At 36.8% G+C, this 17068-nt stretch overlaps 1 protein-coding gene across 1 annotated transcript in view; it reads right to left on the reverse strand.

Moving 5' to 3' along the window:
- Nucleotides 1–17068, reverse strand: part of LOC126817143 (ubiquitin-protein ligase E3C) — a 477264-nt gene that overhangs the window by 264445 nt on the left and 195751 nt on the right. The window contains exon 10 of the mRNA XM_056100098.1: nt 10769–10902. Coding sequence (XP_055956073.1) covers nt 10769–10902 — 134 coding nt within the window. The remainder of the gene's footprint in view (nt 1–10768; nt 10903–17068) is intronic.

Consider the following 17068-nt stretch of genomic DNA (forward strand, 5'->3'; position numbering starts at 1 on the left):
TAAAACGTTTCCGTACAAGAACCATTCTTGCCACTTTAGTAAGTCTTTCTCCCCATTCTAAATTTATTAGCTCAGTTAATGTTTGCATTTCTCTTGCCTCCATACTGTGAGGATCTGTCTTTACCAGAAGAGCCCATTTTGCATTTAGCACTCTTTGTATGTCATACTTCAATTTGATGGCATTACTTGGCAATTTTAATTCTTCGATATCATCCATGTGTGGAACACAAGACTGCAAGGCTGCAGCAACCAAATCATCAAAGTGTTTAGTGTCAAGAAAATCTGACAAACACTTTGATTTCTCCCCACTCCCCACCATTAAATTCATATGTAATTTTGCTAAAAGACGCATGTGTTGACTTGTGTAATATCGTCTTTTCTCCCGATTATCAACTGATCTTCTTAGCCAACTTTCACCCAAGGCAACAATCAAGGGATCATTTTTAGCTATGATGCCAACTTCATCATTCAACATTGTTGGGAAAACTTCTTGAAGCATAAGTTTAGAAGGTTTAGTGCTTATGAAGCCTGCCAATACTTGTGACAGAATAATTAAGTGACTATTTGAAACAGTACGCTTTTTGTCACATTTCTTGTAATGGCCTTTAATGTTCTTAAGCAGAACCCACTCTTGACTTTTAGGACAGGGTCCAAATAATGAGATGTCTAGATTTTAGGGTCTTCTACTGAGAATAATTTCTCCAGAACCATTTTTTACAACTTTCACATTGTACACATGGTCACCTTTTTTCCTAATGGTTGTGACATCAGGTTGCCTCTCAAGGAATAGTTCTTTTACTGCTGGTATATACATATGTGTTTTCAAATGAGTTTTGATATGTTGTCGCAGTTTCCCACAGTATAATCATGCATGGTAGTTGTCATATACTCTATCATTGCCTTCCTTTTTCTTTGTTGACCGAGCCTTTGAACTTTTACTTCATTTACGGTGTTTCCTGATGTATATGCCTGGTATATTAATATCACAAACTTTATTTATTTCTTTTACATAGCCTTTATCAACATCTGGGTCAACTTCTGTAAAGTCTTCTAAATCTGAATCCTCTACATAATCACTTGAATATTCTGAATCTAGCTCAAAATTCCTCTCACCAACAGAATTAGAATTGGTACACTGATCCCTCTCGCCATCAGGATTACATTTAGTACACTGATCATCATTAGTAAATAGACCCTTCTCCCCATCAGAATTGGCACAATTATCAGCATTTGTAAATAGGCCCTTCTCCCCATCAGAATTAGTACACTGACTAAAATTAATACACTGATGCATGTCATCACCAGATTCACAGCGAGTCTTCTCACCATCAGATTCAGCATTGGTAAATATGTCCTTCTCACAATCAGAATTAGTAAACTTTCAGTATTGGAAAATAGATCCTTCTCCCCATCAGAATTACACCTTTCCTTCTCACCATCAGACTCAGAATTATTAAATAGGTCCTTCTCACCATCAGACTCAGAATTATTAAATAGATCCTTCTCGCCATCAGAATTAGTACACTTACTAGCATTAGTAAATAGATCCTTCTCCTCATCAGAATTAGTACACTTATCAGCATTAGTAAATAGATCCTTCTCCTAATCAGAATTAGTACACTTATCAGCATTGGTAAATAGACCCTTCTCCCTATCAGAATTAGTACACTGACTAAAATTAGTACACTGGTCCTTCTCACCATCAGGTTCAGAATTGGTACCAGTCCTCCTGTACGTTGAAGATTAGGGGGTTGTGGGTGTCGGAGACTACGCAACTTGATGCAATGACAGACCATTGTTATTTCACGTGTATAATAGCTAATCGTGAAAATCTATTTCTTATACCGACTTGGCTGATGAAGAAATGTGGTTTAACATCCATCGACACAGGCCATCCATCATCCTTACACTTTTCACAAGGGAAGAACAAAGCTGGAAAATCTGATAATTTATCGACTAATATGGAGATTGACTATTGGATCTAGAGGTTAGCGAGTTGTGGTCTAGGGTGTGCATCCAAATGTAAAAGACTTGAAATGATATAAATGGTCCGAAAAGAGCCACAAACTTTGAAAAAAAATGAAAAATCGTTAAATTACTGAAAATGCTCTTCTATTTTTCTTTTTATTCAAAAATGCTCAACGGATGTTTCTGAATCTTCTGGTACAGGAAGTTAAAGGCCAACGTCAAGTTTTAAAACTATCCAGAAATTGATACGTAAACAGGAAGTAGTTGACCGAATTTTGTACTTTTTTCCGGAATTGAAATTCGGCCGTGGTTTCGTCAATTCTTTACCTATTTTCAAACAAATGACATTTTCGAAAACCCAGAATCTTTTCCAAAATAATGGCTATCTCACATTTTTCAATTTCCAACATTCATCTATGGCTTTTGTCGTTCGAATTTTGAAAATACATTGTTTACGAGACAATTTTTGTTATTCTGCAAAATTTTCAAATTTGACTTACATTTTTGGATACCTGAAGTTTCATTCAGAGTTATCGCCCTTTATTTTTCGAATTTTTTCGGATTTTCTGCCCATTTTATAACCCTTATATTTTTTTGAAAGCTTCAATTGATGTTTTCTGAAACTACTGGAACATAAAGCTATATAGTCAGACCGGTTGGTAAAGCAATTTCAACAACGATCTGGAAACCGGAAGTAGTCGAAATAATGATAGATATTTTGAAAAAAACGCAAAAAATGGGTGTGTTGGGAAAAAACTTGATTTCTCCGCCCAATATCAATGGATTAAACGAATTAAGCTTTCGTTGAGTGGCCCGAGGAATGGCCTGTCGTATGATGCCCAATTTATACGGATACTATGACCAAGCAGCAAAATATGACAAGCTGAAAATCAAGTATTTTCTGATTTGGAGTCGAAAATTCGTGAAATTTTGGAAAATGCTATATTATTTTATTATTTAATTAGATTTTTACAAAAAGGTTACACATTCAGATAGCTGACCTAATTACGATTCTAACGATGTATAATATGTATTGAGTTATTGAAATTTAATTTTCGATATTTTGACATTTTTGAATTTTTGGCACTTTTGAACATAGGATTTCTCAGGGCCATTTTATCTGATCAGATAATTTAATATATCATTACAGAGCCCTGTGGCTATCTAATTGCCCAAATTGGTTATTAAAACTATCCCAACAATAATCTATATACCGGACGTATTCAAAAAATGAAGAAAAAGGTTAAAAAAAATTAGCGCTCGTGCGAAAAACTTGATTTCTCCATCAGATCTTAGCAGACCAAAAGAACTAAAGTGTCGCTGGATAGCCCCATTAATGGACTATCATATGACATGTGAATGATACGATTTAGATGGCTAGAAAACAAATTATGGTACGCCGAAAATCTAGTATTTTCTGTTTTGGAGCATTTTGAGAGGCCTTTTTCTCAAACACAACAACTACGTTTTTTCTTAAATTTTTTTACTCCGAGTCCTATGGGTGGGCTGTGGCGTGAGTCCAAAAATAAAAGCAATGAAATAACATAAGTTGTCCAAAAAGAGCCTCAATCTTTGAAAAAAGTTGAAAAATCCTTAAATTACTGAAAATGATTTTCTAATTTTCTTTCTTTGGAAAACAGCTGAATGGATTATTCTGAAACTTCTTGTACAGAAGGTAAGGTAACCAGACAACTTGTTAATGCTATCCCGACAATGATCCAAAAACCGGAAGTAGTCGAAAAAAGTTCCGATATTTTGAGAAAAAAAACATAAAAAGTAAAAAAAATGGTGATCTTGCGAAAAAAGTGATTACTACGCCAGATTTCACCGAATCAAAACAACTAAAGTGTCATTGGATAGATAGTTCGAACAATGGACGATCTTATGACATCTAAATGGTAAAAATTCGCGGGTTAGGCAATATATAATGGAACGCTGAAAATCTATTATTTTTGTTTTTGGAGCCTATTCAGACGCTTTTATTTCGAAAACTTCTCTTATTTCCTTTCATAAACTTCTGTTACTTAGAGTCCTAACGATGGTCTATGGTGTGAATCCATATTTAAAAGCCTCAATATAGTATAAATGGTCCAAAAGGGCCACGATTTTTGAAAAAAAGTCGGGAAACCATGTGGTGGTTACTTGATAAAGTATTTTTGAAACTTCTGCACAGACCGGAAGTGGCTGAATTTTGAACGGTAGCAATAAATCAAAAATTGGCCGTGGTTTCGCCAATTCTTTACCTATTTTAAAACAATTCACATTTTTGGAAACCCTGAATCTTTTCCGAGACAATGGCTATCTCACATTTTTCAATTTCGAACATTCATCTATGGCTTTTGTCGTTCGAATTTTGAAAATACGTTGATTAGTAAACAATTTTTGTAATTTTTGAAAATTTTGAAATTTGACCTACATTTTGGGATACCTGAAGGCAATCCGATTCCAGTAATATAACTTTCATTCAGAATTATCACTCTTTATTTTTCGAATTTTTTCAAATTTTCTCACCATTTTGTTAGCCCGAGTTTCGTATTACGGACGAATCGACGTTTCTGAAACTTCTGGAAGATGAAGTTATAGTCCAAAACCAACTGATAAAGCTATTTTGTCAAGGATCCTTAAACCGCATGTCGTCGAAAAAATGTCTGATATTTTGAAGAAAACGCAAAAATGGGTGCTTTTGGGAAAAACGTAATTTCTCCACCCGATATCAACGGATTAAAGAAATTAAGGCATCGTTGGGTGGCCCAGGGATTTGACTGTCATATGATACCCATTTCACACGAGTCCTATGACAGGGCAGCAAAATATGACATGCTGAAAATCAAGTATTTTCTGATTTGGAGTGTTTTTGGACGCCTGTAACTCGAAAACTGCTCCAAGGATTTTTCTTAAACTTTCCCTATCGAGGGTCCCTCCGGTAGTCGTGTGCATGAATCCATCCAATAAGACTTTGAAATGTCTGGAATAGGTAAAATAACGGACTGAAAATCAAAAAAAGTTGAAAAATCGTCAAATTTTAGAAAATGCTCCATTATTTCAACAGATTTTCAAAAAAAAGTTATACATTCAGATAGCTGTCCTAATTACGATTCTAACCATGTATAATATGTATTGAGTTATTGAAATTTAATTTTCGATATTTTGACCTTTTGATATTTTTGACACTTTTGAACATAGGATTTCCCAGGGACATTTTATCTGATCAGACAATGTAATATATCATTACATAGCCCTGTGGCTATTTGATAAGCCAAACTGGTTATTAAAACTATCCCGACAATAATCTCCATACTGGAAGTATTCAAAAGATAGGTTGCCATGCAACGAAACATACGCCCACAGCTAAATCGTCCGGGCAGTCAACAAGAGTTGTCGCATATTTTTCTTTTTTTCGGTAACAAACATTTATAATACACTAAAACTGATTAAGAGCAACAACTCATGAAGTAATTATCAGAAAACCATTAGAATTTGTTTGGTTTTTATAAAGTTCTGCCCCATGCTAACGTTTTGTATACAAAACTTTTAATATCATGGATTTGTTCAAGTCATAAAATTTCATTGGAAATCAATACACTTGTTCGTCTCAAGATCTTAAACTCTGTGTATCAATCTGAAGTCAACTTTAGCCTTTAGAGTGGAAATCGTTGAAAATCAAGGGCCATAACTCTGGCAGTAATTATCGGAAATCGCTGAAAACCAATAGGCTTCTTCGTCTCATGACCTTAAACACTGTGTATAAATTTAAAGTCAATCGAATATTAACTTTGGCCTCTAGAGCGTCCACAAGATTTTTTGAAGTGATCAAGGGCCATAACTCTGGCAGTAATTATCAGAAATAGCTGAAAATCAATAGAATTCTTCGTCTCATAACCTCAAACGTTGTGTATAAATTTAAAGTCAATTGGATATTAACTTTAGCCTCTAGAGCATCCACAAGATTTTTTGAAGTGATCAAGGGCCATAACTCTGGTAGTAATTATCGGAAATTGTTGAAAATCTATAGTTTTCTTCGTCTCATGACCTTAAACACTGTGTATAAATTTAAAGTCAATAGGAAATTAACTTTGGCCTCTAGAGCGTCCACAAGATTTTTCAAAGTTATCAAGGGCCATAACTCTGGCAGTAATTATCGGAAATTGCCATAACTCTGACAGTAATTATCGGAAATCGCTGAAAATCAAAAGGCTTCTTCGTCTCAAGACCTTAAACAATGTGTATAAATTTAAGGTCAATCGGATATTAACTTTGGCCTCTAGAGCGTCAACAAGCAATTGTGGACGCCGGACCAACCGACGGACGAACTGACGAACAGACGGGGGGGATGACAATATACAACCACATTTCAATGTGGGCGTATAAAAATGAAGAAAAAAGGTTAAAAAAAATAGTGCTCTTGCGAAAAACTTGATTTCTCCATCAGATGTTAGCGGACCAAATGAACTAAAGTATCACTTAATAGCCCAATTAATGGACTATCATATGACATCTGAATGATACGATTTAGATGGCTAGAAAATAAATTATGGTACGCCGAAAATCTAGTATTTTCCATTTTGGAACGCCATTTTCTCGAAAACGAAAACTACGATTTTTCTTAAACTTTTTTTTACTCAGAGTCCTATCGGTGGACTATGGCGCGAGTCCAAAAATAAAATCTTGGAAAAAAGTTGAAAAATCCTTCAATTACTGAAAATGCTCTTCTATTTTTCTTTCTTTGGAGAACAGCTGAATGGATTTTTCTGAAACGTCTTGTTCAGAAGGTTAGGTAACCAAACAACTTGTTAAAACTATCCCGACAATGATCCAAAAACCGCAAGTAGTCGAAAAAATATCCGATATTTTGAGAAAAAAAATATAAAAATTAAAAAAAATGGGGATCTTGCGAAAAAAGTGATTACTACGTAAGATTTCATCGAATCAAAACAACTAAAGTGTCATTGGATAGCCCGAACAATGGACGATCGTATGACATCTAAATGGTAAGAATTCGCTGGTTAGGCAATATATAATGGTACGCTGAAAATCTAACGGTGGTCTAGGGTGTGAATCCAAATTTAAAAGCCTCAATATAGTATAAATGGTCCAAAAAGGGCCACAATCTTTGAAAAAAGTCGAAAAATCTTTATATCTTCTTCTAATGGTATAAGGAGATAACACATTGGCATCAGACTACCAATTATTTGCTAAATATCGTTAAATATCTTCTACCTTTCCTTTCTTTTAAAAACTGTCCAATGGATCTTTCTGAAACTTCTGGTACAGGAAGTTAAGTTCCCATACAACATGTTAAATCTATCCCGACAATGATCCGTAAACCGGAAGTAGTCGAAAAAATATTCGATATTTAAAAAAAAACAGTAAAAATCGGTGCTCTTGCAAAAATCGTGATTTCACTGTCGGGTGTGACCGCATCAAAACATCTAAAGTATTGTTTGGTAACTCGATGAATGGGCTATTGTATGACACACTTCCTGTCTAATTCTTGAAAGCCGGTTCAGTGCAGCTTGCAGATCTAGTTATTATTATTATTTACTGCGGGAGCTTATTTCTCAGTGCCTGTAACAGATACCGATCTGAAACCTAATTTTCGACCGGGAAACCATGTGGTGGCTACTCCATAAAGTATATTTTAAACTTCTGTGCAGACCGGAAGTGGCCGAAATGGCCAAAATAAAAAATCAGCCATAGTTTCTTCAATTCTTCACCAATTTTAAAACCAATGACATTTTCGAAAACCTTGTGACTTTTGCTGGAAGATAGCAGTTGAATATTTCGAAATTTTGAAACTTCGTCACTGTCATTTTACGTCCGAAAATTTAAAAAGTTCATAATAACACAACTTTATGGATTTGCTACTTCTTAGTTTATTACATGCAACGTTTCAATACTCTTACAGGTATCGGGCGTATGTGCTTCTTTGATATGTTAGATCACGGGACAATTCTGTAATTGCATTAAAGGGGCTATTATAAATTACAAGTTCTGGAATGAGGATCGTTGGATTGTATGCCATGTAAATTTAGTGAAAAGCTAATGTAATTTTGGTTTAAATATATCTTTTGTGTGTGAATTACCATTCTTCGGTTAGTTGTGTCGCATTATTTAACAATATGGAAATTTCTAATTCATGGATATTGCTATTGAAGGTAAGATGCACAATTTACGCATCGTGATGCATTTTTATAATTTACATAAATGTGAAACGGTCAATGTGCATCTATTTAGAAATAAAGCAGTAATATATTTCGGTTGTAGAAAAAATAGATTTTGCTTGATTTACTCTCTATATTTTTCCATGGATATTCAAATTGGGCTTTGTCTGCTGGGTATTTAAAATGACGACATTACATTTGCCTTCCATACGATAGATTAAGGTCCATATTTTTATTTCATTAAATGCAACTTTATATATATGGTACGCAATACAAAAGATGCATAGTAGAAACGTAGATCATAGCAAGTACACATGCCTATCTAAAGACCTATCTTTAAATAATTATACAAAGAACAAATGTATAAGTAAATACACACATACGGAAAATTTAGCTTGCTCGCTATATACCCAGGGATATTCAAATTGGGGTCTCGGTGTGGGATATTTATATGACGACATTGTATTCACCTTTCTGTACGATACACCAAGGCCCACATTTTTATTTCATTAAATGCAAATTTATATATAAGTAGCGTGGCAGTATAAAACGCGTACGGGTCTTATACAAATACAAAAGATGCATGAGAGAAATTTTAATCATATAGCGAGCACACATCCATATAAAAAGAACTATTAAAGTCCTATGTAAAACCCACATTCGGATGATAAATCGCATGGTAAAACAGTTTTAATTCCCAGATTTTGATTTGACACGCACATCTCAGATAAAGCCTGTTGGTCCTTGATTATACTCCTTTTGGTGCAGTTATCGCAACTAGCGAGAAAACAGAGAAAACAGACCAATTAAACAATACACACCATTGACATTCATTTTTTACCGGTCGGTTAATTACCACACCTCTACAGAAATTGCACAGTCGCACAGTTTTTCACCCCTAGCATTAATTAACTCAGACAGTTTCTCGCCTTGGTTAATTACCGCACCTTATTTACAATTTTAACGTGGTAATGCTGAGTAATAATCGGGAAATTAATTTTCTTTCGATAGACGTACAAATAACAACGCAGAAAGACAGAGATTTATATCAGGTCCATGCACAAATTAACCCTTTAGTAGTTCTCAGTGATACCTTAAAGGGGGCTTATGTCGACCTTGCAAATGAAAGCAACTAGTTACAGTCAGTTGCACATGTTCAACTTTCTGCAACTGGCTGCAACTAGTGGCCGTCAACATAAGCGTTTTTGCAACTGGAGTCTACTCGTTTCCATGAAAATAACATCATGTGATAAGAGACATGTGTCTTTATAAATAAGCAAATGGAAGCGAACGAAAACACCCACTTTTCAAGTTTTGATCATGTTGACAATAATATACTAATAGAATTGTAGCAAGACAGACCATGCCTTTGGGTTGCTTCGTCTAAGTAATTCGCCATTTTGTTGATCATGTGATGAATAAATTAAAAGTCACGTGTTCAGTGTGATCGCTATCAGTTCCGAGTCGACATAAGCGCTCTGAATTCAGTTGCTCCCAGTCGTCCTCAGTTGCTGATATGATCAACATAAGCACTCTTGCAACTGACTGCAACTAGTTTCTTTGGGTTGCAAAGTCGACATAAGCCCCGCTTTATGGGAACAAGCCCAAATTGGGGATAATGAACAATGATCAAAATATAGATTGGTTAATATGTTGATATAACATTAACATTCTCCAGTCTACTGTGTATAACACTCATCTTGAAAATACAGCGTTTCAATAGTGTTCATCATAAACACAAATATAAATTTTTTCTGTAATTCAAGTGTATTTGCTAAATTATTCAATTTGAACTAACAACCCAGGCTGTTATATCCTTAACATGATATATCCTTAACATGTTATATACTTAACACACATTTTAAGTTTCATCTGAATCGGACAAAAATAGTTGCCTCTGGAGAATCCATTAACTTTGTACATATTTCCCATTTTTTCAAGTATTTCAGAAGAAAAAACTGCAGAAAGGCAATTCCTCCACAGCTCGATACTAGACCTGGCTAAATCTAAAGATATTATTACTTCAAAACACAAAATGTATAAAATATCACTTTTATTTTATTGGCAATTTTTTTAGGTACATTTAGGTACCCTGGCTATAGAGGTTCCATAACTTTGGTATTACATGCTTTTACACTATTTGCGTATTGCCCGGACGTTACTGTCCGATTTTCATTAAATTTGAACCCAACTATAATTATGGTGTAACAGTGTTATATTTAAACATTTTTTTAAAATCAAATAAAATTGTGACCTCTTGAGTGTTCACAATCAAAATGTGAAAAGACGGACAGGAGCTACGACATAATACATCCACATGAAAATGTGGGTGTATAAAAATGAGATGCATACAGCGACAATGCTGGGAAATGTTTTGGAACCTCATCTCTATATTGAATCTCTATACAACTGTAGAATACTATTGTAATATAATATAAAAAAACAAAGTAAATTTGACTTTCCACTTGGAGAATGTGTTACTTTTCCAGTATGTCCAGTAAACATTGTACTTAAAATGTGGATCTCAAAACAATGCCATAATTACCAAATTTATTTAGATGCATTTAAAATAAATACATTAATTACTAATATGAACATCTTAACAGAACAGATGCTAAAGTTTTTATCAAATTCAATACCTCTTCTACCATTATATCTTCTTCACTATCTGAATCATCAGTATTGTAATCATAAGATTTAGGTGATGGTAACTGTGGTAATAATACTTGTAATAGTTTTAAGTATAAAAAAGCATCTTTCGGATCAAGATTACCTGGTAAAATAGAAATAGAAAACTAGAAATAATAAAACTCAAGTCAAATGGATATCCACATTCAGAGCAATTTGTTAATAAAATTGGTCTTAAAGATACTTTCCCAGAAAGTATTTATCGGGTGGTTATTTCCAATAAAAGTATGGCAATTTTGGTGTATATGGAAAGTAGAAACATCCAATCTTACTAGAAAAGAACTGGATTCCCTGAAAAACAGTCATGGAGTGCATACAGGACAAAAATGTAAGGGTTTCCCTAACCGGCAACCAAATGACTAGTGATGTCTGCTTGAGTAACGTCAAAGGTAGCACAAAGATTGTCTAATATCCCAGCGTTAGTGAGTGATTGATGTATATAGACCGGGAGCCGAGCCTAGCTGAAAAGTGTACCAATTTCTACATATATGGTATCAATGTATGCATATCTGGTATCATCAAAATGTAAGTCTGCCTGGTATCTGGTGGTGGGTGTGACTGTGAGCGCTGGGATTCTGGGCATGAATTCTTGAGCTAGATTAGCTCAAAACTGTACCACATGAAAATGGTACAGCAGTGTACCTTACATGTTCAAGTATTACAAAAACACTCTGACAGACATTTCTAGTGGTGAGGTACCCCCGACAGAGTTATGTAATTGCCAGACCACAGCTAGGCTAGATTAGCTGAAATCTGAACCGCTTAAAACTGCTTGGAAGTTGTTCAGCACCACCACAGGAACCAAGAATGATCACTGCCAAACAATTTTTGCGGTGGGTTACCCTTACATAACAGACACACCCAATATGCCACGCCTCCCAGCTAGGCTACATTAGCTTAAATCCGCACCGCCTAAAACTGCTTGGAAGTCGTTCAGCACCACAGGAATCATGAATGATCACTGCCAGATAGTTTGTGCGGTGGGCTACCCCTAACGCACATGCCCAAAATGCCAGCCCCACCCCTCCCCACCTAGGCTAGATTAGCTGAAGCCTGTACCACCGAAAACTGCTTGGAAGTTGTTCAGCACCACATGAATCATGAATGATCACTGCCAGACAGTTTGTGCGGTGGGTTACCCCTGACAGACACGCCCAAAATACCAAGACCCCCCCTCCCCTAACTAGGCTAGATAAGTTGAAGTCCGTACGATCTACAATTAATTGGACGTTGTTCGGCAAAACCGCAGGAATCATAGATTATCACTGCCAGACAGATTGTGCGGTGGGGTTCCCTTGACGACCGGCCAAATTGCCACACCCCGCAACTAGGCTTGATTAGGTGAAGTTATGAGACATTTTCTGCGGTAAAATTCGGGAGAGATTCTCTGGAACCTTGGTATGAAGGTAGTTTCTATAAGAATTTGACCCATTGAATCCTAAAAGTGACTGCTAATTCCACTAGGAAGCCAAATTCACAATGGGGGCTGGGGGCTCATTTTTGAAGGAAACTCATAATGTTCCCTAAAACGGCGTGTAATATATTGAAATATAAGTTTTCGTTGTCAATTACTTCAAATATAAACATAAAAAACATGTTTCAACCAAAAGATATTCCAATCCGACGATATTCTTTCTCTTATATTCTTATAAGGACACAAATTATACACGGTCAAACAGAATCAACCATTGGGCCATCGTGAGTCAAAAGCAAATGTTTATAAAAGCTAACTGGGGCTTGTCCAACCTCATGTAAAAGTCTAACTTACGCTCGCTTGAATCACTTGAAAACTCAAAATCAGTTTAACAGTCTGATTGCTCCGCTTTCATCAGTATCATTCACCGGGGGTGAAACTTGTCTTGACAGTTATTAGGTCACTCATACGCGCCGGTAAAGCTGAGATTGGCAAACATTTTCCATCCCTTCTTCTCCTCTGTTTTTTGGTAGAGAGGATGACCGCGACTGGTGTCATAGTGGATCATAATGTATGCTTGACAATTCGCTCTATGAATTCGGCGAATCAGAAAACTTATATTAAAACATTACTTACTAACATCGTTATGTCTCGCCAAAATTGGCCGCCATTTTGAATATGACCTCAACCTGGAATACCCTTTGGTTGGAACATGATTTTATGTTTATATCTGAAGTAACTGACACCGAAAACCTATATTTAATATACTGCACTCCTTTGTTAGGGGACTATATGGGTTTCCCTCTAAAATAAGCCTCTATTTTGAATTTGGCCCCCTAGCGGAATTAGCCATCACTTTTAGGAGGAATAGCAAAATTCATTGGATTCAGCGGGTCAAATTACGACAGAAACCAGCTTCATACCGAGGTCCCAGAGAATCTGTCCCGACTTTTACCCCACTAAATTAAAGTAAATAACCAGAAAATGTCTCATGTCGAAGGGTGCCAGGGTGGCATTACCCAGATTCTGAATCTACACATATTAAAGACATATAATCCACTCAAAACCTACATTTCAATATATTGCACATCTTTTTAGTTAACTTTATGAGTTTCCCTCTAAAATGAGCCTCCATTTTGAATTTGGCCCTATCACTTTCAGGAGGAATACCCTAGCTCATTGGACTCAGCGGCTCGAATTCTTCTAGAAACATATTCAAACCGAGGTCTGAGAGTAGCTGTCACATATTTTACCCCACTAAATAACCAGAAACCGCCTCATGTCTGCCATCTTGAATATATAAATTTTCCCCAATTCTGAATCTACACATATAGAAGATATATAATCCACCAATAAACATTAGGTAGACTATATTTCCATGTCAAGGCTTAAAATGGGGTTTGCCAACCGGACTGTATGGTTCGTATGTCAGTGGTCACTGAGTTGAACCACTTCTTATTATTCTTCATACGATTACTTAATCTTTAATAGATATTACATACTTATGAAAATATGTAATACCCAGAATTCTCAATAAGTCTGACCCAGCTGATATAGCCAAATTTTTGGGAGGGGCGCTTTGGGAGGGGCGCTTGGCTGTCGTGTCTCTTGGGAGAACCCCACCAAACAAACTCTCTAGCAATGGGCAGTGTGATCCCCGGGGTGCTGAACAATTTCCAAGCAGTTTTAAGTGGTACACACTTCGGCTACTCTAGCCTAATTGCAAGGCGTGTCAGTTTGGGCGTGTCTGTTAGGGGTAACCCACCGTACAATCTGTTTTGCAGTGATCATTCATGATTCCTTTGGTGGTGCTGAACAACACCAAAGTAGTTATAAGTGGTAAATATTTCAGCTAATCTAGCCTAGTTGCACAGCGGGGCATTTTGGGCGTTTCTTTCAGGGGTACCCCACCGCAATATCTGTCTGGCAGTGGTAATTCATGATCCCTGTGGTGGTGCTGAACAACTTCCAAGCACTTTTAGGTAGTACAGACTTCAGCTAATCTTGCATAGTTTGGGGGGGGGGGGGATTTTCGTCGTGTCTGTCGGGGTAACCCACCGCAAATATTGTCTGGCAGTGATCACTCTTGGTTCCTGTGGTGGTGCTGAACAACTTCCAAGCAGTTTTAAGTGGTTCAGATTTCAGCTAATCTAGCCTAACTGTGGTCTGGCAATTACATAACTCTTTTGGGGGTACCCCACCACTAGAAATGTCGGTCAAAGTGTTTTTGTAATACTTGAACATGTAAGGTACACTGCTGTACCATTTTCATGTGCTACACTTTTGAGCTAATCTAGCTCAAGAATTCATACCCAGTATCGCAGCCCTTACAGCCACACCCACCACCAGATACCCAGCAGACTTACATTTTGATGACACCAGATATGCATGCATTAATACCATATAGGTGAACATTGGTACAATTTTCAGCTAGGTTGACCCCCTGGGCTCCTGCTCTAATATGTTGATAAACTTGATGGTACAACAATCTGATTAAAATACAGATCTACATCTTGTTTCGTTTTTTTTATACTTTCGATGGCCTACACTACATGAAGATCTGACCAGTTGTACTCAGGGGTCGTACGAGCGGCTTTTGACCCTATGATGTCAGACATGGATTAATCAATCAGCGTTGGCATTTCTAGTGATTTACCCACAGTTCCGTGCATGGCACGCCAAGAAGTCTGTTTCATTGACTTATCCCTCACTTCAACCAAAATGCCGGTAATATAACAAAAATTGCCATACTTTTATTGGAAATAACCACCCGATAAATACTTTTCTGGGAACCCATCTTTAAGCCCTTGAGTACTATAAGCCCTTGAGTACTTTTGCGTTGTAACCCATTTAACTATATAGTTAAAAGTAGGATATTGAAGGCTTTCATCAGATCAGTCACTCTTCAGACAGCCTAACGCTTACGTTATACCTCAGATTTTCGTGGCAATGACTGAATTGGAAGGGATTCCACTGAAAAGGCGGTGCTCTGAAGTCGCTGAAATTGACATCAAGAAGTGTATCATTTGCCAGATCGACACTAATGAACCAACATGCAGCAACGCACAAGCACGCATGAAGATACTAGAGGCTGCCAGAATACGTAACGATTTGGTTGAACTGTTTATCTATCATGTGAACAACAAATGTTATAAATCATACACCCTCAAAAAGACACTGACTAAACTTGAAGAAGAGTTGTCCAAAGCTACTGAAGAGTCAGAGGGAGATGAATCTGTACCCGCCCCATCTGTAAGCCGACCAACCAGAGACAGTATAGTACCATGGGCTCCTCCATCTACTAGTATACAAGCTTCTGAACCGGTATGTGCGGTGTGTGGCAATGTAAAGCAAAAGGGAGACCGGCAGAAGTTCAGGATTTGTGAAGATCTTCGCGCAGATAAGTTACTTAAGGCTGCAGTATTCTTTCAAGACGAAGTATACTATCGGACAAGTGACCTACAAGATGTTCACTCGGTCTTTGGGTCAGATCTATATTGTCACAAAAAATGTATCCGCAAATGTCTTATCAGGTATGACTGGGCAAAAAATAAATGTGACGAGCCATCCAATAGCACAGCGAAAAATAGGTGTTTTGCAAAGTTGTTGGAGAACATTGATGCTCCAGTAATGAGCGGACAAGATTTTGCATTAAGTGACCTCTGGGACACTATTAATGGTTTCAGCGACTCCAAGGAAATGTTTTTGAAGAGAGACATTCGACTTTTTATCGAAAGTCACTATGGCCGAGACTTGAACATTTCGATGGCCTACAGAGGCAAACAAGTGTGACATGGTTTTCCTAAACACCGCCAGTCCTGCAGACATGACTGACGTCATTCGGTCTAGCAATCCCATCACTCAATGTGCATCGGCAATCAGGCAAGTTCTTTTGGACTTCAATTTTGACTTGCAAGATAAGTTTTGTGACTGTTGATATGAAGGACTCCTGGGATAATATGCAAATCCCAGACCAGTTAGTAACGTTTTTGTGTGCGTTGCTAAATTGTGATAGAGATGATCTTGTGTGCACCGTGGTCGATGATGATCATGATACCTCTGATGGTGAATCTAGTGGTAACGGCAGTGATTCACCAAAACTGAGAAAACTTAAGTCCATTTTCCTGGTCATGTATTTCATGGTCCATAATGGTAGACGCAGTGATTCACCAAAACTGAGAAAACTTAAGTCCATTTTCCAGGTCATGTATTTCATGGTCCATAATGGTAGACGCAGGACCAAGATGGGATTTCAAAATTTTTCTTGTCAGACATTTTTACCGAAAATAAAGGGACATAACTCTTATCGTTATATTTAAGATGGCAGTTTTTAGACCACACACAAAAATCATGTGTAAACAAAATATTCAAATTCGTCCGTAATAAAAAAATAGGTGCACCTCTTTATTTTTCATATTTAATTCCAATACCGTATTGAAATTTATGTCAGTAATATTCCTACAAAATTCGTAATAAGATAGAATGAAAGTGTGCCGACTACTGCCGATCTGTACCTTTTCAAATTCCTCCCAAATTACCGTATTTTCGGGTCATAAGTCGCTACATTTTTCAGCAGAAGTCCGGCATTCATCTTATACTCTGTTACGTCTTATGTACAGAGGGTAAGAATATGATATCCCGAAATTGTTTGGGCAATAAACGTCGCCCTACCACAACGAGACAATGACACCATCGCTAAATAATCGCATTCTACTCTAGCACGCACTATCGTCTAAAACAATTAAGTACTTACACTAATCCAATCGACATATTTGTCAACATTGCCTAGATTACTTATTTCTTTATTTAAAAACAAACCCCATTCAAAATATGATCA

This window comes from Patella vulgata, chromosome 4 (assembly GCF_932274485.2).
Source record: "Patella vulgata chromosome 4, xgPatVulg1.2, whole genome shotgun sequence".
Lineage (NCBI taxonomy): Eukaryota > Metazoa > Mollusca > Gastropoda > Patellidae > Patella > Patella vulgata.